General features: G+C 35.7%; 1 protein-coding gene and 2 pseudogenes across 2 annotated transcripts; all 3 read left to right on the forward strand.

Moving 5' to 3' along the window:
- The first annotated feature begins 487 nt into the window (after positions 1-487).
- On the forward strand, positions 488-1101 carry LOC145575178 (linoleate 9S-lipoxygenase 6 pseudogene; annotated as a pseudogene).
- Positions 1102-3601: 2500 nt separating this feature from the next.
- Positions 3602-4675, forward strand: LOC145575179 (uncharacterized). Its single transcript, XM_081633081.1, has one exon. It carries the CDS (start codon positions 3602-3604, stop codon positions 4673-4675), a length of 1074 nt encoding a protein of 357 aa, XP_081489207.1.
- A 2802-nt stretch (positions 4676-7477) lies between these two features.
- LOC145574538 (DNA polymerase zeta catalytic subunit-like) lies at positions 7478-22060 on the forward strand (annotated as a pseudogene). The gene is made up of 24 exons (XR_014098097.1): positions 7478-7541; positions 7693-7775; positions 8363-8420; positions 9248-9297; positions 9398-9510; positions 10175-10217; positions 10591-10678; positions 11087-11226; positions 11331-11502; positions 11586-11677; positions 11771-12168; positions 12486-12843; positions 12958-13689; positions 14000-14225; positions 14350-14660; positions 15287-15429; positions 15654-16245; positions 16667-16813; positions 16985-17260; positions 18685-18792; positions 19128-19333; positions 19729-20044; positions 20439-21055; positions 21532-22060. The product of XR_014098097.1 is annotated as a DNA polymerase zeta catalytic subunit-like (transcript).
- The last annotated feature ends 399 nt before the right edge of the window (positions 22061-22459 follow it).

Here is a 22459-nt window from a genome sequence, read left to right on the forward strand (position 1 = left end):
CGTCGTGCTCTTCCCATTGGGTAAACCAATTGGTGAAGAGATGTCATGTAAATCAGTGAAAATATCAATATTACCAGACATATGATTTAAAGCTCCAGTATCAATGAGCCAATCAATGGAATTATACGTACCAAGTTTGTTTCCATCTGACGAAGAACCAGACCCTTTAACGCAGACATGAGTTCCTTCCATTGAGTATCAGAAATCCTAGGAACACTCCCATGATCAGAATCAGAAACCGGCTCATTATTGCCACGAGAACTACCAGCACCACCAGCAAACTCACCCTTGCCCTTACCAGACGACCGACCACCACTACCTCCACGTCCACCACAACCACCACGACTTCCACGCCCCCCACCCGGGAAGCCATGAAGCTGATAACAATGGTCCTTATCATGACCAGACCTTTTACAATAAGTACACTCTATCCGTTCGGAAGTTTGTCCGAAAGTCGTACCTGTTGCATTAAAACCAACAGTCGTACATGTGGCAAGCTATGAAGACACTTAATGAACTTACTCAAACTTGCACCACCATTATATGGATTGCTTCAGCCCTCCATGTTGTAGTCAATTTCGGGCAGTACCCTTATGCCAGGTACCACCCAAATCGACCAACTGTCAGTCGGAGACTCATGCCAGAGCCAAACACTCCAGAGTATGAAGAGCTTGAGAAAAAGCCTGACAGTGTATTCCTAAAGACTATTTCAAACAAGTTCGAAAGTGTGCTGGGGATTTTGCTTATAGAGCTTTTATCTCGACATCCTACTGATGAGGTATTGTTGAAAACTTATTTATGTCAATCATGTAGTTTGTGTTGTTTGATACATTAACAGACATATTTTCTTCTGTTTTTATCAAACAGATTTATCTTGGGCAAAAGGAGACTAAAGAATGGACTGCAGATACCAAACCATTAGAAGCATTTGAGAAATTTGGGTAACTTTTGGAGGAAATTAAAGACATAATTGTAGAGAGGAACAAAGATGAGAAACAGAGGAATCGAGTTGGTCCAGTGAAGATGCCATACACATTGCTTTATCCTACGAGCGATGCAGGACTCACTGGCAGGGGAATTCCTAACAGTACATCAGTCTGAAGTATGTAAACTAGATTTATTTGATCTCAACTTCTCAAGCATGTAGCTTGACATTTGTGTAAAGCTGAATTACTTTCTTATTACTACGAAGCATGATAAGACTCATTATTGTAAAATTATGTCACACCATTTAGTACAACTAACTATACAAGAATTTAAGGATTCTCTACTACTATTATGGATTTTCATGATGTATCATATATTGTGTATTTGTTGTGTGTGTTTTTTCTGGAACAAAATTATATTATTAGTCTAGTAAATTGAGATGTTCTAAGCTTCTCATTTCAACATATGTTGTAAGAGTATTGGAGAGTATGAAGCTCAATAGCCACAATTTGTTCGATATCAACCTTCTATGTTATTGTTAGTTGAGACGAACACTACAAGAGGGGGGTGAATTGTATGTGAGTTCCTATAGCTACTTTTTGCGGAATATAAATAAATGGTAAAGGAACTTGCAATACACACAGATTTTTACAAAGAAACCTTTCAGGACCCAACTGGAAGTAAAACCTCGACCCTTCTAAGGGATTTCCAAAACCAAATCACTTCACTATAATAGGGCAATACCAAATTACAACCTATTATAAACAGACCTTTACTCACAAGTTCCACACTGAACTTGCTACACAGTAGGACCCTATCCTACCCAATCTAAGTCCCACACTTAGATTCACTCGTACTCCCAAAGTACTACCTCTCAGCTTCACACTAGAAGCTTACACACTGTATGTAAAATATAATTCACACACTCACCCAATAACCCAACCAATACAAAATATAAGACACTAGCATATGGTAGGCAAGCTATGCATGAAACCCGAAACTAATATGACAAAGTTATAAGCTTGGCAAACTTACATAATTAAAGCACAAATGATTTTTTCACGCATAAACTCACAGAAAACTATGAAGTGAGATCTTTACTATTTATACGAGACTAGCTCATATAATAAGTAGGGTTTTAAAAAGATAATTATGTTAATTTTACTAAATCTCAAAACACGGTTAAGTAAATCAAGTTTAAAGAAAATCTTTTGGAAAACTAGATAAAGATAGATTTATCAAATAGAACAATATCTTTTGATAATCAGTTTTTAAGAAATAAATCTTTTAGGAAAATCTTTTCTTAAAACCTATCTTAAAGAAACCTTTATTAGTCGAGTTTGCTTGAGTTTAAGTCTATCATCATCAAAACCTTTAAGCTTCAACAGTTATATAATTTGAGAGATACTAAAGCAACTCGCCTATATATGTTGAGCACTACTCCCCCGCCCTCCCGTCACAATCAAGTTCATTACCCTTTGTATGTTTACCTTATTTCCACTTTACTCCGTATTTCAATAAAATAAAGTTCATATAAACTGATAAAGGTTAATAAGTGCTGCTCAAGTTTAATTTATAACTAACATAAATTTTGATAAGGGAATATGATGTTAATGAAATGCGTCATAAGAGTTTTCATGATGTTTGGAAGGACTCGTCATATGGAGGAAATGAAAACAACAAAATCATGGGAATGTATGATACTACCTCCGGTTCAATTTAGTTGCAACAAAGTACAACTTTACGGAAACCAAGACAAAACTTTTAAGGGGTGTTAAGCATGTGAAGAGTATGTAATTAAGTGAGTGAAAAAGGAGGGAAGTGGTGTGGTCCCATTTGTTAATAAAGTTAATCATGTGGGAAAAAATTGGTGAGGTGTACTTTTCCCACTAAAATTTTCTGCTTTTTATCAAAAGGGGACCCATTTCTCTTGGGTGGGAAATTTTCCTCCCAAAATTTCACCCAAAATCTATATGGAATTCTTTTTGGAGGTACCCACGCACTTCCCCACCAAAATTTCATGCTAAATTCAAAAAATTTGGCAAATTCCCCTAACATTTAAATTTCCATTGCTTTCCAAACAAAACCCCCTTATAAATACAGGAGTTCCCAAGTAACTTCAACATTTGTTTTTCTGTTTCATGGTTGATTAGGGAGAGGGGCTGGGGGCGGGATAGATAATTTATTGTTTTACACAACAAAAGATAACCCTACAAATTACAGAAGCCTACTGTTAGTTTTAATTAGCCTAAATCCAATTAGCTAAGTCAATGAAAAGCAGCAAAAGTCTTGACTTCATCTAGGCTCCGTTGAAGACCATCCAAAAAGTTCCAGCCACCACTTCATCACCTTCTGCAAGCCTGAAAAAAAAAAAGGGAAGGGACTCATGGCAGAGTTCTTTGAAGAACTCTTTTTTAGTGACCATCAACTGTACAATGAGGAACAAACAATGGGACCATTTCAGCAGTTCACAAATGAAGGAGAAGGTGAATACCAAGACTCAATTTATCATGAACCAGCGACAGATGAAAACAACAGAAACTCAGATGAAGAAGGTGGGTATGATGCAGATGATGATGCAGAGCAAAATGATGCAGTTCTTATGTATGGCAGAAACAGCAGGGAAATGACAGTGTAAGAAAAAAGGCAACTTGTTGATGAGATCATGTTGAACATGGAGGGGGACTCATTACCAAGAGGATTTTTATCCAAATTGGCAAGAAAGCATCATGTGCATAGATTAACAACAACAAGATGGTTTCAGGTAATTAAGAAACACATAGATCAGGGACTTGCTGTAGATGTTAGGACAAAAAAATTAGGTACAGTTGGTAGAAAACAAATAGAGTATACTGATGAGCTTCTAACTTCAGTCCCCTTGTACAAGAGGCAAACTGAAAGAGGGTATGCTGCAGCCCTACATATTTCTAAGGCTGCTTTGCATAGGTTAAGGAAAAGGGGTAGACTAAGAACACACACAAGCACAAACAGGCCAACACTGACTAAAAATCACAAAATAGCAAGACTGAAGTGGGTACTTAGTCACATCCACTCAATTCCTCATTTAGGGGACCCTACGTTTGTAGATATGCAACAACAAATACACATTGATGAAAAATGGTTTTACATAAACCCAGAAACAAGGACTTTATATGAAGATGATCCATATAGAGCACAACCGTCTAGGAGGTTTAAGGTTAAAGCCATGTTTATGGGCATGATAGGCAAACCATTGTATGATCAAAACAAGAATCTGTTGCATGATGGGAAGTATGGGTTGTTTCCCTTTGTTAAGCATGAGGTAGCAAAGAAAAAGAGTAAAAACAGAGAGAAGGGGACTATAGAGGCTAAGGTTGTCCAGAGTATAAAAAAAGAAGCAATTAGGGACATGCTACTCAACCATGTTTTGCCTACCATATATGAGCAATGGCCCCCACAACTTCCTAAGGATATAACTATTCAGTGGGATAATGCTAGGCCACATCAAGCACTACAAGATCCTGAATTCCAAGCAGCAACACAAGCACATGGATTCAACATACAGTTTGTATTTCAACCAGCTCAATCACCAGACATGAATGTTCTAGACTTAGGTCTGTTCAATGTAATTCAATCAATTCAGTATCAGTCATTTCCCCGTAACTTAGATGAACTAATCAAGGAAGTGGAAATAGCATTTCAAGAGTTTGATCTAGATTTAAACAAGTATACATGGATTACTCTTCAATCATGCATGTGGAAGTACTAACAAGGAAATGGGGAAACAATTACACACCACCACACATGAAAAAAAGGAGTCTAGACAGGTAAGGCATACTTCCAGATTTATTAGAGGTTGACAGGGGACTCATTGCAGAAGTGGTTCAATATTTAAACTCTATCACAATCCCTACTAATGCAGAAGATGAAGCACATATGGAAGTGGATGCAGATTGAAGATAAGAATCAAGGAAGACATTTTTTGGTAAAGGCATTGACTGCCACACATAACTAGTACACTTTAAACAACTTTTTGGTTTTTGTGTTTGTATTGGTTAGGTATATTTTGGTAAATATTTAAAGCACATATTCTTAGGCAGTCATGTATGCAACATAGTCAGTCATTTGTAAAAATGGGAGCTTTTGATATTAATGAAAACAAACAAATGTTTTGGTAAATGCATTTCCATCAGATAGGGTTTGATTTATCATTCAAGGCATCAATAAGTAATGGTACCTCAATAGAAACCTCAAACAGAGGTATCCAGAGCATCCATCTAACTCAAATAGCTATCTGATGAGTCCCTTCATCATTTGGATGTCAGACAATGTGGTGCAACATGGGAGAGGGGACTCAATGCAGCACTGAATAAGGGACTCCAATTTTCACAACAGAACAACCAACACCACATCCACCATCACACAATCATAAGACAACCTTCAACTTTACAGGGTGTGTTTTCAATAATAAACAAAGTCCATCATACAAGACTGCAAGGTCAGATACAACTAGATATCACACAAACACAGAAGCATCATCATATATGAAAGGAGTCGAAGTAGAGGGTCACATTCACCAAGGCATCAAACAGGACTACATGGCCATTCAGATATAAAAAAGGGATCTCAATAATAAACGCAACAACATATATCAAGGGACAAGGCATGTGAACAAAACAAGCATCCTCATATACCAAGGGATAAGGCATCTCAACAACACAAGCATCATCATTTTAAGTACCTTGGCAACAACAACATGGCCATTCAGTATAATAATTTATCACAAATCACAAACAACTTGCCCCAATTAGGGTTTATCAAGCGAAACAGGAACCCAATTCAAATTGTATCAATAATAAAAAAAAAAGTGATTAGGGTTTTAGAAATTACGCTGCCTAGTTAGTTTGGGGGAAGGGAGTAGATGGGGTAGTAGATCTGATGGTAAGCATCAACCACATCATTTGGGTCCAGACCATCAGGAAGCCTAGACCTCACGCGCTTTCTCCCTGCCATAGGCGCATCAGTACTCCCAACCTTTAACGAAAGGGACTTAGGTGGCTGGAGGACTTCACTGGCAGTCAGTTCCGGCGCAGAAGAATCCCCACTCTCAGAAATAACATCAGGCGCTGGTGAAGCAGGTGAAACAGCCACCACAGCAACAGATTCCCCATCTTTGGTGGAGTTCTCCTCCGGATCTACAGTGGGTGGTGGAGGATCAACCTTCTTAGACCCAGAACCCTTTGGTTTCTTGTCTTCTTCGTCCCTTGAGATGTACTCCTCAATTTTAGCCCCACGAATCTTTCTACGCGCAATGACAGAGGCACGACAAAGTGGTTTCATAATTCTAGAACCACGACGAGGTATGTAGGTTGTGGTATCTAGGTGAGGGGCAGATCTTTTACCAGATGAGGAGAGGGACTCATAGTAGTGTAGATTAGGGTGCTCGTCATGAGAATCAGCCATTTTCAAACACAGTAAAGGTAAAACAGAGAAGAAAACCTAGAAAATGAAGAGAGAGAAATGGATAAACCTAGAATTTGAAGAGAGAGAGAGTGGGGGTGAAGAGGATGGAGAAAGAGAAATGGAATAATTTATAGAGCTAGGGTTTGGGGGGGGTGAGATTTCTGGAAAAAATTTCCAGAATTGAATGCTCTCAACCATCTTCAATTTGAATTGATTGCAGATTCAATGAAGATGGTTAGGAGATAGGTTAATTAAAGGGGTTGGGGTAATTTTGGTGGGAATAGTTAGGTTAGTTAATTAAAACTAAGTAACCCACCAAATAAAATTAGGAGTACTAATATGATAGTTAAAAAAAAGTAAGGGTATAATTGTCAATTTACAAGGAAAAATTTACTAAAAAAGGAAAGAAAAAAAATATTGCGAGTAAATTGAACACCCCAAAATGGAATTTGTTGCGACTAAATTGAACCGGAGGTAGTATATTAATATGTATCCGATCTTGGAGCCGTAAGCCAGTAACCTAGTTTATCAATATTACAAGGTTAGAGAACAAAACTCGCATTAGTCTAGTAATTAGTAAAGCCTCATGGTCATTTTCAATTCTTTTGCTTAGTGTGGAAACCTGGAAACAGAACTTGCAGCTTAGTTTGCTTTGCGATAAACATGTTAATATGTATATGTCGCATCAATCTTTTAGCATCTTTAAAGAAATACTCTCTTCAATTTTTTATAGAGTAAAAGCATGCCATTGGTTGCCCATTCCAATTATAATTATTATTATAATATACTTCGTATGATCTTTCTATTCTGCCTCACTCGTGAGTCTCGTGACCAACCTCCATGCTCACTTATGACCATGAGCGATTGCATATGATTGCCCTCATTTTATTTTTTACGGAGTACGAAGTTTCGAAAAATGTCATACTCCTGAAACTTCTCAAGTACGTCTTATAAAAACCCTAAACCCCGCCAAATATACCCAATCCTCTTAATTTCCCCAAAATTCAAAATCAGTTAATCAGTTACCATTAACAGAAAGAGGAGAGAGAAAGTGAGTGAAGAACCTTCATCGCAGGGAGATTCCAAGGTTTTCAGCGTCCGAATCGTTTCGATTGATCATTACATGGCTCCTCCAATTCCAGATTTCGACATTTCTTACAGCAGTTTCCAAGGTTCTCTACAATTTCATCTTTTCGAAATTCAATGATTTATTATATTTCCAAACCCTAAATCGATTATAATCTAGAAATGTTGAATTAAATGACGAATTTCTAGGGTTTCAACTGAGAATTATGTGTTTTTATTCTTCAAATGTTTTTGCAGGTGGAAGTGTGAAGGAAGTGCCTGTTATAAGAATCTTCGGCTCCACTCCTGCTGGTCAGAAAGCTTGTGTGCATGTTCATCGAGTAAGATTCTGTAAAATTTTGATGAATATTATATTCTATTTGTATGTAATTCTTTTGAATTAACTCAATTTAGGTGTTTTTCAGTTCAAACGTTCAATGTAGTTAAAATTTCCAACAACTAATTAGGTTTTATGCTAACTATTCTTGTAAGTTACTATCTTTTGATATAAAGAGTCCTAATTTGATCTTTAATTAATCGCAAAATGATTCTAAACTAACCAATTAGGATTTATAAGTACGTCTCATTAAGGGTTTTAATTAGGTTATATTGTTATCTTTATGGTAGTTATTAACAAGAAAACAATGTGAGAGAAGTTATTTAAGTATTTTAAATTATTTATGGATAAAAAGGTATTGGATTTTATTTTGTTTTTCTAAATGAGTTTATTTTCAAGTGAATTTTGGTGGAATAGGGTAAACTGGTAAGCTTCCATTAGTGTGCTGGATAATTTTATTGACTTTTAAACTGTATTCTGTACTATTTTTATGCTAGCTAAATTGGTTATTTTGATTTTGAGGCTAGCCTAGATGTTAACTTTCAAAGGTCCCTCTAATTATGTTATGTTGGCACTTGATTTATCTTGTAGGCTTTACCATATTTATACGTGCCCTGCTCAGATATACCACTTCAGCTAAATCCTGAAGGTTTGGCCTTTTTTTTTTTTTTTTTTTTTAAAAAAAAAATTTTAGTTACTTATTATTTTTTTTTAAAAACTTTTGGATATTTATTGTACTTCTGTAGAAATGTCATGTTTCATATGTTAAATGGATGTTATTTTCTTTCACCTTATCCTCCTTCCACTTTCATATAAATGATGCTATAATTTTTATTATATACTTGAAGCACCTTAGTCCATATTGCTCTTTTAGGCACATGGTTATAATTTCCATCGTCGTATTTTTTGTTGGATAGTGGGTACTGTACTTGTCAATAAATATTTCACATGCATTTAGTCGAAAATTATCATTTTCCTTTGTAGCAATCTTTATATTGTTGGGCAACTAGGTAATGTGTTCAATAAGTCGAGCTAGAAAATTGTCAATTTATATGGCTCTCCGATCAGAAGTGACTGCTGAGTTCTGTTGTATCTTATGTTTAATGAGAAAGGAGATGATCAAATATGTGATATGGTTTTGGGTCATTGGAAGACAACGTGTGTCCCCGAAGTTTTAACTCAGTCTAAATTTGCGAAAAGAAAGTTTTCAGGGTACCTAAGAAAAACTATCCTAACCTTGGAACAACTAGTGCAAGCTTTGCCAAACTTTTATGTTTCAGTTGCTTTTACTTCAAATTGGTTATTGTACCAAAATTGATTGTTTTAGTTGCTTTTACTTTAAAATTGTTTGAAGTTGTGAGTTGCTGCTAAAGTTTGTTGTTTTGTTTAATCTCTATTAACACCCTATCTGAAAGAATTGTCTAGAATCTAGGCATTTCTATGTCATTGGTGTGATTGGGTTGTTTGTTAATACAGGTAGTGTTTATGAGAATGCCATATCTTTTGCTGTTGAGAAGGCTTTGAAGGTATGTTAAGTTTTAAGCGTTACTTGAAATTTTATTATCTTTGCACATCATTGCGTTCTGTCTGCTGCTGATAAAACTTGAATACTTTGGATTCATGAAGCTCAAGGGAAATGCTGGTACAAAAAGGCAGCATGTGCATAGTTGTACTGTAGTCCGTGCAAGGAAATTTTATGGTTACCATTCATTAGAGGAGCTATTTGTAAAGATAAATCTGTATCCTTTCTAACATTGCATTGTTTTAAAATCTAGGAATGAGCACCTTTTAATATTTTGACCCTTGCATGACATGGAAAGCTAAATTTCAGAATTATTCTTCCTCCATTCTTTATAAATTGCTACATTTCCCAATTGTAGAAGTTTATATTAATTTCTACATACCCATTTTTGGTTATTTGTTCCCTCTATCTCTCTCCTCAACAATATTCCTCTCTTTATCACTCTCTATCTCTCTACTATATTTTAATGTGTGACACCCATATATGTAGCAAGTTTTAGAGCGGAGGAAGCATCTTTTTATTTTAATGTCTTATGGTTTACCTGTTTACTAAAAGTTTGATATCAAAATGGATGATTAACATACTGTTTGCTCACCCTTGCATTTAAGATAATTCAGTATTTGATGGCTGTATAGTTTATTCAAATTTTAAGAAGTAAGAAGGCTAAATATATGTGATATGACACTTTATGTCATCTTTTTGCCTTGACAAGTTGGCTAACTTGGCTTCATTGTTAGTTTTCTGAGAAGTAATTGGACTAAAACTTCATGATGTGATGAGTCAAAGACTTCATCATTAACAGGTGGTGAAAGTTATGCTCTTGTGCTTTGCATACATGTTTTTTTTTTCTTCCTTTCTTTGTTGTCCTTGATTGGTGAAAAATATCATCCCCATGATGTCTCTCGCGCTGCTGATCTTCTGTTGGTATGTGTTTTTAATTCTTTGGCCACTAATCACTGTTGCTTGAAAACATAAATTTAATAACCTAAGTCTTGCTGAAATCTTCATCATTCTGTAGACTGCTTTTTTGGCCTGGCCATTTTACCCTGGAGCGAAACTGTTAAGTACTTGTAAAAAGATTAAGTTGTATTGCACCAACTGTTATTTTAATCATTTGGTTTTGTTTGAAAAAGTTTAACTTCAGGATTTTGATTCAGTGGAATAAATATTCCAATGTAGTATGTTCTATTCCTTTGAATTATAGATAAGACTATTCTAAAGTTCTTGGTGGTTGAATATTGTGTTTGTTTGCTCAAAATTACTGTATTCTTACAGCTACAGAAAATATGTTTTGCAGAGCGGTGTTGTCTTTGAGAAGTGTTTACAGCCCTATGAATCTCATATTCCCTTCCTTCTGCAATTTCTGGTATTAATGGCATTAGTTAGTTATTTAATTTTTGTTTGAGAAAATTTCACTTTTGAGAAAAGTGTTGTTAGTAAAGTATATCTGATCTTCTGTTAAGGCTTAGGAATTGAGATCAAGTTTGTATTGAATTATTGGATTTGCTAGGCGGTACCCTTTAGATTTGATTGTTTGAATATTATGGAAGACATTTCCGGTATTTAAATGAGTGAAGTGTTACACATCTTTTTCTTGCATGTAATTTTTATTCTTATTTTTTTAATTTTTTTTTATTACAGGACAGCTTTTTTGAATGGGTGTTTAAAACTATAAACTATAAACACTTATCAAATTCTAATCTTGTTTTGGGCTTATTTTTGGATGTTTGTGCCTTCATACTATCTGATTTTGCTGTCTTCACTTATATTGTTTGTGTTTAAAATGCATTCAGTTGACTACAACTTATATGGCATGGGCCATATGCATGTTTCAAAAATGAAGTTTCGTCATCCAGTGCCCGGTGATCTCCTTGTTGAGAATGCTGATCGTTCTAATCCAGAAGCTTTTGTTGGCAAGTCTTCTTATTCTCAGGTCATGTGACTGCCTTACCGAGTTACTGATCTATGATTATTATTACATATTCATAATTGGTTTCTAGTATCTGAAACACTAAAATGGGAATCCTTTTTCACTAGGCAGATGTGGCTTCAAGTTCGCATTCATTGCCACTAGTTTGGAGGTCTTTAACAATTCCAAATGAATGGATGTGGCAACATCCTTCCATACGTGGTGCTTCATCAACTTCTATCAATAATTTTGTAAATCGTCAAAGCATTTGTGAACTTGGGGGGGATGCCACTGTAGATGGTATGCTGTTATTTATACTCTGCCTTCAAGTTTCTATCCCCTGTTTCAGTTTGAATTATAACTCTCACCATATATTTTTACAGACATTTTGAATCAGCAGTTGAAAATGTATACATCCCTCTCACAAACTCGTTCAGATGTGAGAATGGTTCAGTCGCTTGTTCCTATTTGGGAGGTTTGGCTTTATCCCAGCAATATATTACTCACTGACAATGACATGTAGTATGGACTGCTCTATTATTTACTTTTTTCTTCACATGCATCATAGGAAGAGTTTGAAAGGAGTGGAGTTCATGACGCAGAAATACTGGCTGATCCTGGTCGGCCACCTCCTCAAGATGTTTTGAAAACCTTGTCGAATGGTGTCGAGTACATGGACAAACTTAAGGGTTTGTATAGCGAAGTAGAAAGCAATTTGTTAGATAGATCTGAAGATGTGAACTCTATGGTGCCAACATGGTGTCCAATAGAAGATGAGAGTATAATGGGAACAAGAAACCAAAACTCAAATGAGCTAGTACTGAGGTCCTCTGAAGATGTAAATATCAAGCATTGTGTGACACCACAACAATCAGTGCCTGTTGATACTATACGTGCATCATTGGGAAAATCCGTTGAAATGGATGAATTGGATATTCTTCAGGTGATTGAAAGAAAGGATACAAAAGTACTGAAATTCTCTGCCGTTTTTCTCATCTCTTTTCTGTCTTGCAGTAATTGGATTCTTTGAAAAACTGCCCTAGTTTGAACATATCAACTTTCAAGAAAGTATCATCTTGTTTTGTTTTTTACCTGTTCCCATGCCTTTTTGGTGTTATTGTTGGTGTAGAATGACCTGAAATATTTCTTAATCTAACCCCTTGATGATGTTGCGTTAAAGTTGTAATTATGGAAATTGTATTTAACCTAAAGTTTTTCTTTGCCTTGGTTGTTTCCTTGCTCGGATTACCCCTTCTCTCAAACATGTTCAAATTGTATGATTTAGGTACAGATTCAGAGGATGTAGCATTATTGAAGTGGTTAGCTTCCTCACAGGCTGCAGTAGACACGAACTCAGATGATGAACTTCACCAGACCATTCTAAATCTCCTGTTGCCAGCAGCAACCATTGATAAAGTGTTGGAGATAGCTAATACAGATTATGAGAATGAATCTCAGCCAGAGTGTCAGGATATACTTGATTCAATTGTAGATGTGTTAAATTCTGATGATAAAAAAGGAAAAAGAACTTCTCTTGGTCAAGATTTATCTGGCTCAAAAATTCCACAGTTTGATGGTGCTGGAGATGATCATCAATTTACTCCTGCTGCTAATTTACCTGAACAAATGGACACTGAATCGGTGTCTTCCAAGTGCCGTACATTTCCCCATTGCGGCTCTAGCTTTGATGACAAGCAAAAAAAGCCCAAATTACAGTTTGGTCACCAATTAACTCCTGTTGCTAATTTACATGAGAAAATGGACACTAAATCGGTGTCTTCCAAGCGCCACACTTTTCCCCATTGCAGTTCTAGGATTGATGACAAGCAACAAAAGTCCAAATTACAATTTGGTCCTTTACCTCTTTCTGAAGTCCAACAATTTACTACCAATATACATTCTGACCCGTCAACTAAGAATGCAGATGGCAGTGGCTGCTATGTAGTTGACTCAAGAACACAACACAGTGGTTCTGTACGAGACTTGATGAGGAAAAAGCGAAGCTTCCGAGATGGATCATCCAATTCAGGAAAAAGTGTGGAAGAAGGTTTTGGAAGGAAAATAACGTATTTTATCCGAGGAAGTTGGAATTTCATACTGATCCATCAGAAGAGCAAAAATTGATGGCTGCTGAATATTCTCCCTCCAGTCATATGCAGATAGACAAACAAACAAAATTGTGTGAAGTTAGACAATCTGCTACTGATTGTCCTGTTGGAAAAAAGAAGCAAGATATTGCAAACTCATCTGTAGCTGATCCAGAAGTTGTGAAAGTTGACTCTGTAGAACAGCATGCGTCTGTGAGACCACCATTTGCATTAGGCCACATGGATGAGACAGAGTCTGTAGGATATATCAGCATGACTTTCCACAAGAAACCTCCATTAGCTAGCTGGGAAAACGGCACATCTGAAAATTCACCATCAATATCTGTTCCCTCTCGTTGGTGTTCTGTCAAAGATGACAGTGACGATGAAGGAACATCAGGTTCATTTTTGCTTTTATATGTGTTCTTAATTATTGTATAATTGTCGATTTGGAAACTAAACCAATTGCTAGAAAGTTGTCATTGTTCTTAAGTTAATGCAAAGGTTAGGCCTTTTTTCTCTTAGATTACGGTTTTCTTTTCTGCTCGTCACCTGCTTTTTTTAATCTTGTTTTTGCTTCTGCTATCTCATCAAGTTGTTCATTGTTACATTGAACACACTCTATTATCAGGATGCTAATTTAGATTTAATTTGCTTATGTAATTGAATATTGTTGCTTCTTATTTTACATGCTTTTCTCTCTGTTGTAGTGCAAGGTAGAGATTCAGAAGATGTTCACAGTTCACCCATTTTTTACTGACTCCTCTAAAGGTGTCTTCGAGGAATCACATGGTTTTGGTGACTTCTGTCAGGATTCCCTCATAGGAGTTCCTACTCATTATTATAATGATGGCTCTTATGCTTATTTATTGACCCCAGCAATTTCACCTCCATCAGTTGATTCTGTTTTTAAATGTCTAGCGCTTGAAGAAAAAGGTAGAGTTAACAAATGCCTTCTTTTCTTATTCTATTTGGAAAGAATTTACTAGTTTGATATTGATGCTTAGGTCTCTAGCATATTTTGCTCATTACTGATTTGTGCTTTAAAATTATTTTCCAGAACGTACCCGTGCAAAGCCCTTACCTGATGATTCTTCTGAATTAACTCTTTTGGAGCCCATGAATAATCGACTAGATGGTGAAAATCATAGAAATTTAGATATGGAAGGAGGTCTAATGAAAGATGAGCTTGTCCCATGCCTTGATAAAGGGAGTTCTATGAAAGAAAAAAATTTAAAAAAGCTCTCACAAGACATCTCTCAGATCTCAGGACCCAGTGGGCAGTCAAAGCCTACTCTTCTCAGTCAAATTGGCTTTAGAGACCCTGCCAGTGTTGGCGCTGGCCAATAACTGACACTGTTGAGTATAGAGGTGAGGTATACTAGATATTCACTTACATATGTTTCTTGGAGGGGATGTGCCCTCAAAATTTTCAGATGAGATGTTTATTTGTTTTTGCTTTTGTTGTTTTTTTCCCCCAAAGTTTCTATCCAACATATTTCTTATAGTCAAGATGTAGTAGAATTATAATTACATTTGTATTCTTGGTTTATTGAATTCAATCCTTCAAAATATTTGTCTGCCTTGTCTTTTGCTTGTTGACTGACATGCAAGGAATGAAGGGGATCCATAGTACTTTACTAACCGAGTGACTTCAATTTCCTGGCATTGGTACCAATTATCCATGCAAAATAACTTCTTTTTTAGAAAAAACTATAATGGGCATTTTTCCCATATTGCTTGAAGGCTTGTAGATGCAAGATGAAATTGTCATTTGTCTTCATGATAGTGCCAATGAGATCTTGGACCTTGGTAATGGTGGTCGAAATAAGTTATTTCGCAAAACAAAAAAAAAAAAAAAAAAAAAAAAAAAAAAACCCTCACCCATTATTCATTTTGTCAGGCAAATTTACAATTATTTTTTGGCATGGATATGTAGCTTTAGTTCTTAGTATATTTTGTGAGATTGTTTTGATTGTATGTTGATATCGATACAGGTCCAAGCAGAATCCAGGGGAGATCTTCGTCCTGATCCACGACATGATAGTATAAATATTATTGTCATAGCAGTCCAAAATGATAGTAGTCCATCTGTTGACATATATGCACTTCTGTGTGGTTCAACTGAAGGTTGTGGAAGGTATCAATGCAAAAAAATTTAAGTTCCTTCATGTTGTGCCCTTTGTTAAATTTTTATTTTGCCTATATTTCTTAAAATAATTTTTTTGTGACCTCTATACATTAAAGTATAAAGTATAAAGTTTCTGGAACTTGTTAAGAAATGCCTTTTCTTCTTTTTCTCATTTGTTTTAGTTGTGGCAATCACATAGGATTCTGAACAAGTGCTACTTTTTTGTGCTGTAGAAACTTGGATGGAATATCAGGATGCAGGATGCTTGTTTATCCTGAAGAGAGGAATTTGCTTGACAAATTTTTAAGTATAACATGCTCAATTGATCCAGATACCTTAATCGGATGGGACGTCCAAGGAAACTCACTTGGATTTTGAGCTAAAAGGGCTTCTCACTTAGGTCTTAGCTTGATTAACAAGATCTCTCGGACACCAGCAGAAAGAAAGGCAGTCAACAGAGACCTGGATACTTCTGACAAGGGAACTGCTGCAGCTATATCTTCTGACTCTCTGATGTCTGATACTGTTCTTGATGATAACACTATAATTGAGGATGAATGGGGTAGGACCCATGCAAGCGGTGTCCATGTAACTGGAAGAATAGTCCTCAATGTTTGGAGACTCGCGTGCAGTGAAGTTAAATTAAATATGTATTCCCTAGAGGCTGTGGCAGAAGCTGTTTTGAGACGAAAAGTTCTGTTGATTCATTGGAAGATATTAAACAAATGGTTCTCAAGTGGTCCTGGGAAAGCAAGATTCCGTTGCATTGAGTATTTTGTGGAGAGGGTAAAGTTGAACTTTGATATTGTGAACCAGCTTGATATGGTAAGTGCTGGTTTTAGTAGCTCTATTCATATAGGTCTCATTTTGTTTTCCATGCATCATCTGCCTCTTAGTGTAATTAGATTTGTCTTGCTTATTTACTGTGATTTTTATTTTAACAGTCTCATTTTGCTTGTTTGCTTGTTTACTGTGATTTGATTCCCCTTAATTTGTAATTTAAGTATTCCCTTTAGTTTCGGGCTTTCGGCACTCTTAAAACATTGTATTTTATTTTTTTATTCTAATAATTATTTTGTGACCATTCTTGGAGACATCATGCTTCTATCAAGGAAACCAATTATATTCTTCTTTGAAGGCAATACATTTTTATACAAGACTGATCTCTGCCAAGAATTATACCTTTTCTCTTCAATTGCTCTATCTTTGTTCTCTTACTATCAATTGAGACTTGCTTCTTCTGTAGATAAACCGCACATCAGAGCTAGCTCGTGTTTTTGGAATCGAATTTTTCTCTGTTTTGTCTCGTGGCTCTCAGTATCGTGTTGAATCCATGCTTGTAAGATTGGCTCATACACAGAATTATGTCCTTATTTCTCCAGGGTATCAACAGGTTTTGCTTTCTTTCTTCTTCTGTTTTTTTCTCTTTTTTTTTCCTCCTATGTCACAGTAATGTTTATGACTGTATGTATTACTGTACTCAAACAATTCGCGCTTTTATCTTCCGGTGCTCATGCTGCTTGTCTGTGTTGCATTGACTTATATTTTAACCTTGTATTATCAGGTAGCCTCTCAACTTACAATGGAGTGCATACCTCTTGTAATGGAGCCAGAATCTGGTTTCTACTCAGATCCAGTTGTCGTTTTGGATTTTCAGTCACTCTATCCGTCCATGATAATTGCCTACAACCTTTGCTTTTCTACCTGCCTTGGCAATGTTGTCCCGTCAAAAGCTGATTGCCTTGGGGTCAGCTCATACTCACCAGATTTGCATATTTTGAAGGATTTAAATCAACAGATACTGGTTACCCCTAATGGTGTAATGTATGTGCCCTCTGAGGTAAATTTCTATATTCTACTGACTTGTGAGCTGTGCTTCTAGATCTGCAGTTTGCATAAAAGGATATGATATATAGAGGATTGTTTCTGAAGTTTTGATTCCTGCTGCTCTTTGCACATGATCATTCTCTTTGTTCTTTTTCACAAGCTTGCTCTGAATTTTTTTTTTTTTTGATCTAATATGCCATCTTCTGTCACTTACCTCTGTATTCCTTAATAGTTCCCATGTATCTCCTTACTTGAATATTAAGTTACCTGCTTGTTCTCTTGAACTTCCTTACATACTACCTCCATTTCAGATTAATTGCAGTAGTTGGAATTACATAATGTTTTAGGAAAATTATATGGTGGGGAACAAAGTGTGCATTTTATCATATATAGTTAGGCGTTGTTCATTTAACTTTATTTCTGCTGAAATAAAATTATTTTTACTGAACTTAAATTATTTTTTCCGAACTTAAATAATTTTTACTAAACTTAAATTATTGTTACGGATCAAAACTTACTTTTACTGGTTTAGAATTTGATTTTAATAAAGTATACATTGAGACGAATCTAACAGATCCCATGTGACTGTTCATCTTTAAGTATAAATCATGAAATGTAATTGAAGTTGAGTGTGTCAATAGTTTACACTATTGAAATGTTGCAAGTAGAAAAAAGGGAGGAAATATTATAGTATAGTTTTAGAAGTACAGATATACCCTTCTATGTTTTGAATTGATCTCGAATAATCATATTGCCTTTCTTTCTTATGCTTCACTTCTTTGAGAAATTATTACCTATCCTTTTAGAGATGGCTATTTCCATAGTTTGGTGCTGGTTTATAATCAGTCACTCTAACTTTTTGCATCGTCGATGTCTCCATCACTTCTTTACTTTTCAATAATCAGTCATAATTGCTCCCCTATTGCACCAGAGTAATGATGTTTAACTTTGATGAATTTGTTGTTGCATGTTTTCTTGTCCTGATTTCCAATCAAATGATGTTTTTTTCTATTAGATGTTTGTAGAGAACTCTGTGTATCACTAATTATCTGATCATCCTATGAGTTTTTTTTTTTTTTTTTTTTTTTTATAAAATTTGTACTTATTTTTAGTTATGTATATGTGTTCATTTTGATGTCCAGTTCAGTTAACAATGTTTAGGATTTTTGTAGTTAATGGCATTCTTAGTCCTATATTTGCCTTAACATATTATAGCTTATGAAATCTGGTAAACAATTATTCTTAAAAGACATTATGAGTAATCCACCATAAATGACATTTTAAATTGTAGCCTCTCATTCTGATAGAGTATCTATATATAGCTTTATTATGCTTTGAAAGAAGAGGGAAGGTTCTGTGCATGCACTTTTCCCTGCATCCGCTATTTATCTTCTTACTTTGTTTACTTTTGTGACTCCATTGTACCTCTCTAAGTAGGTGTGTAAAGGAATTCTACCTCGGCTGTTGGAAGAAATTTTATCAACTAGGGTTATGGTGAAGCAAGCAATGAAGTTGTTGGCACCTTCACAGCAAGTTCTTCAGAGGGTATTACTTCCAAGACTTGAAACCTTTTGCATGTATTTTAAAGTGTGAGAAAAGATTTCTTGTGGCTCTGAGAAGTGTATTTTCTTTTATTTAATTAATTATACCCATTACCAACATGCCCTTGCATTAGTTTCCTTTTTTAATTAAAAATCAGGCCACATCCCATATCCTATCCACTGTCTTTTTTTATACTGATTGACAGCTTTATTTTACTAATATTTAGATTTGGGTTTGGTTAGGATGTTGTAATTGTTGTGTTTGTGATTATTTTTCTTTTAATAAACATGTTTGTAAGAAAAAAGAATTATGCTGATTTTTTTCATCCTTTATTACAGATATTTAATGCCAGACAGCTTGCATTAAAGCTAATAGCTAATGTAACTTACGGATACACAGCTGCTGGATTTAGTGGTCGTATGCCTTGTGCAGAGCTGGCAGACAGCATTGTTCAATGTGGTCGTAAAACACTTGAACATGCTATCTTATTTGTCAACAAACATGATCAATGGAATGCTAGGGTTCTGTATGGTGATACTGACAGGTAAGTGATAAAACATCGACATTATTTGGTCTTACTATCCTAAAGGCTGAAACTATGTTTTTATGAGAATTGAGAGCTTAGGAAGTGGAGCGATCTTTGTTTAACCACACCATAGTTTTCAGATGTTCTGCAGACAGTGCACCATATGAATTAGCTGGCTTTAAATTCTTTTTTTAAGTCTCTCGAAATCACATTCAGAGTCTATGCTCTTTTAACAATCATTTTCCTTATTTGGGAAATTTTCTCTAACAAGTCAAACTGTAATGTCTTTTGGCAGTTTAGTGATGTTACTATTTTAGCTTATGCATTCCTCACTGTTATTAGTTGCGGGGTAATTGCTCATTGCTCTCTAATTTTGTTTATTTATCCTGCAAACACTGCTTTGTTTTTTGCAGTATGTTTGTTCTTCTTAAAGGGCGCACTTTAAAAGAGGCTTTTCGTATTGGAAATGAGATAGCTTCCACAATTACAGCAATGAATCCAAATCTTGTCAAATTGAAGATGGAGAAGGTCTACCAGTCCTGCTTTCTTCTTACTAAAAAGCGATATGTAGGATACAGTTATGAGAGCCTTAGTCAACCAGAACCTATGTTTGATGCTAAAGGCATCGAGACAGTTCATAGAGACACGTGTCCTGCTGTTGCAAAGACCTTGGAAAAGTCGTTGAGAATGTTTTTTGAATGCCAGGACATTTCCAAGATAAAATACTGGGTAGTGGGACTCAAATTTTTTAATTGGAATCCTGATCATGTTTTCGTGTTCTATATTTTTAATAAGAAGCAATGGTTGGGATCACTCTCTCTAAAAATATGGTCATATCGTCCTGTATATTCAATGCTTGTTATTTTCCATAAATTCAATTGAGGAGATTGCTAAACATCACGTCTGCCACTTTAAAGCTGGCTTACCTTAAAGAAAGGATTTTAAAGAACTTCATTTTTTTTTTCCTGAGAAGTTTTGTGTCTCATTTTTCTAGAATAGGAATTTCCTCTTGATAATTGAGTGTTCTGTTTGACCTACTCCCTCATGATACCAACATTGCATTCATGACTTGTACCTTTTAAAATTGATGTCATCGTGTTACGCTCTATCTGGTTGTTTGCAGGTTAAAGCTTACCTTTAGCGCCAATGGTCTAGAATCCTTTCAGGAAGGATTTCAATTCAAGATTTTGTCTTTGCAAAAGAGGTCCGATTGGGCACTTACAGCACAAGGGCTTCATCATCACTGCCTCCAGCGCAATTGTTGCTTCTAAAGCAATGAGAGTTGATCCAAGAGCTGAACCTCAATATGCTGAGCGTGTCCTTTATGTTGTTTTCCATGGAGAACCAGGTGCTCGATTGGTTGACATGGTTGTTGACCCACAGGAACTCTTGTCTATGGACTCTCCCTATAGACTGAATGATCTGTATTACATCACAAAGCAGATAATACCAGCTTTACAGCGGGTATTTGGGCTTTTAGGTGTTGATTTAAGGCAGTGGTTTCAGGATATGCCACGGCCTGTTAGTGATGCTCCTGCAAAGCAACACTTCAGTGCTGTAAATTCTCTCCGAGCTAGAATTGATTATTACTATTCCTCAAAACATTGTGTACTCTGTGGAGAACTTGTCCAAACAACTAACTATTTTTGTGAAAAATGTTCCAAGAAGGGTCCTGTTACCGTTACAGCTATGACTAGAAGAACTTTAAAATTGGAGAGAGATATCCAACATCTTGTTGCTGTGAGTATCGTAGCCCTCCCTCACACTTGCAATTTCTTATACCTAGCGTGTTCCCTTATGTTAAAGCCATATAATTCTCATCATCTGCCTAAGAATGACAACATTTTTTCAAGTAAAGATGATAGAAGGCTTCATCCACTCTGTATTACCCATCTACCCTTATCTACACCACTCCTATCCGCCCCATAAAGTAAAGGAGTTGTGGTGTTTAGGTCATTAAAACTGTTCAAAAGTGGAAATGTCGCTAAGTTTTGAAAGTAAAATTTTAGGCAAGTGCTGCAATTTTAGAGAAACAGAAGAAGGGAATCATTGTAAAGTAGTTGAGTGGTGGTTTATTGGTTCCTTTGTTCCTTCACCTATTGAAGAATTTCTTGTCCAAACTTGCCTTTGCCTGCTGTTGTGCTCTTTAATTTTGGGCTCAAAGTTGTGATATTCTCTGCAATGAAATGACTAATTATGTGATTTTCCTTCTATAGATTTGTCGGCATTGTGGTGGTGGAGATTGGCTGGTGGAAAGTGACGTCAAGTGTACTTCTCTAGCATCCTCGGTATATTATGAGAGGCGGAAAGTTCAGAAAGAACTGCGGGCTTTCTCTGGTATTGCTACTGAAGCAGGTTTTTATCCTAAGTGTGTGGTGGAGTGATCCTGAAAGTTTTCATTATTTTCCTTTATAGATACCGCAAGGTGATAATAGGATAAGTGAGGTCTCGGTAGGATTTTTTTTTCTCCTGCCCTCTTCTCCTAAATGTGAATATGTAATTTTTTTTCTACTCCTATAATGCAGTGTATGGATTCAAATGTATATGGACCTTATGGCCATATCTTTTGTACAGATTAATCCGTAGTGTGTAGGAACATGTCTTCGAATTACAGCATTAGAAGCCAGGCAAATTTACTGTTGTTTGTTGTCTCTTGTTCAATGTAAATTTATAACAGTGGAAAGGCCTGTTCTCATACGTTTATTTTCAGTCCAGTTCAGTTCAGCTCCTAATTTCCTTCTCTTATAAAATATTCAGTTCAGTTGAGTTGAGTTCAATCAATGAGAACAGGCCCGAAGTGTTTATATCTTGTTCAATCTATTGCTCTACTTCGAATTTATTTTTGAATTAGACTGCTTGCATATCCCATGATTTGGATAGCTGAGAAAAATGAAAGAATGTAAGATTTGACATATTGATAGGTAAGAGTGAATTTTCATGATTAAACCCCCATGTCACGACCTCCTCTCCTAAGCAGGATGTATAAAGACTTAATAATATACATGTAGTTTATTTTTAATTTTTTTAGTTGACACATTTTCTTTTCATATTTGCCAATTCATAATTTCAACCATCTATATCTCTAATTGTTAAACATAAAATTTATATAAGTTCAATATTGTAAAAGTATAAATTAAGATAAAT

The sequence above is a fragment of the Chenopodium album genome, chromosome 13 (genome assembly GCF_948465745.1).
Source record: "Chenopodium album chromosome 13, dcCheAlbu1.1, whole genome shotgun sequence".
Classification (NCBI taxonomy): Eukaryota; Viridiplantae; Streptophyta; class Magnoliopsida; order Caryophyllales; family Amaranthaceae; genus Chenopodium; species Chenopodium album.

Bases quoted from the DNA above. Each gene is read 5' to 3' on its own strand.
- LOC145575179 (XM_081633081.1), top strand. From the start codon at position 3,602: ATGGAGGGGGACTCATTACCAAGAGGATTTTTATCCAAATTGGCAAGA.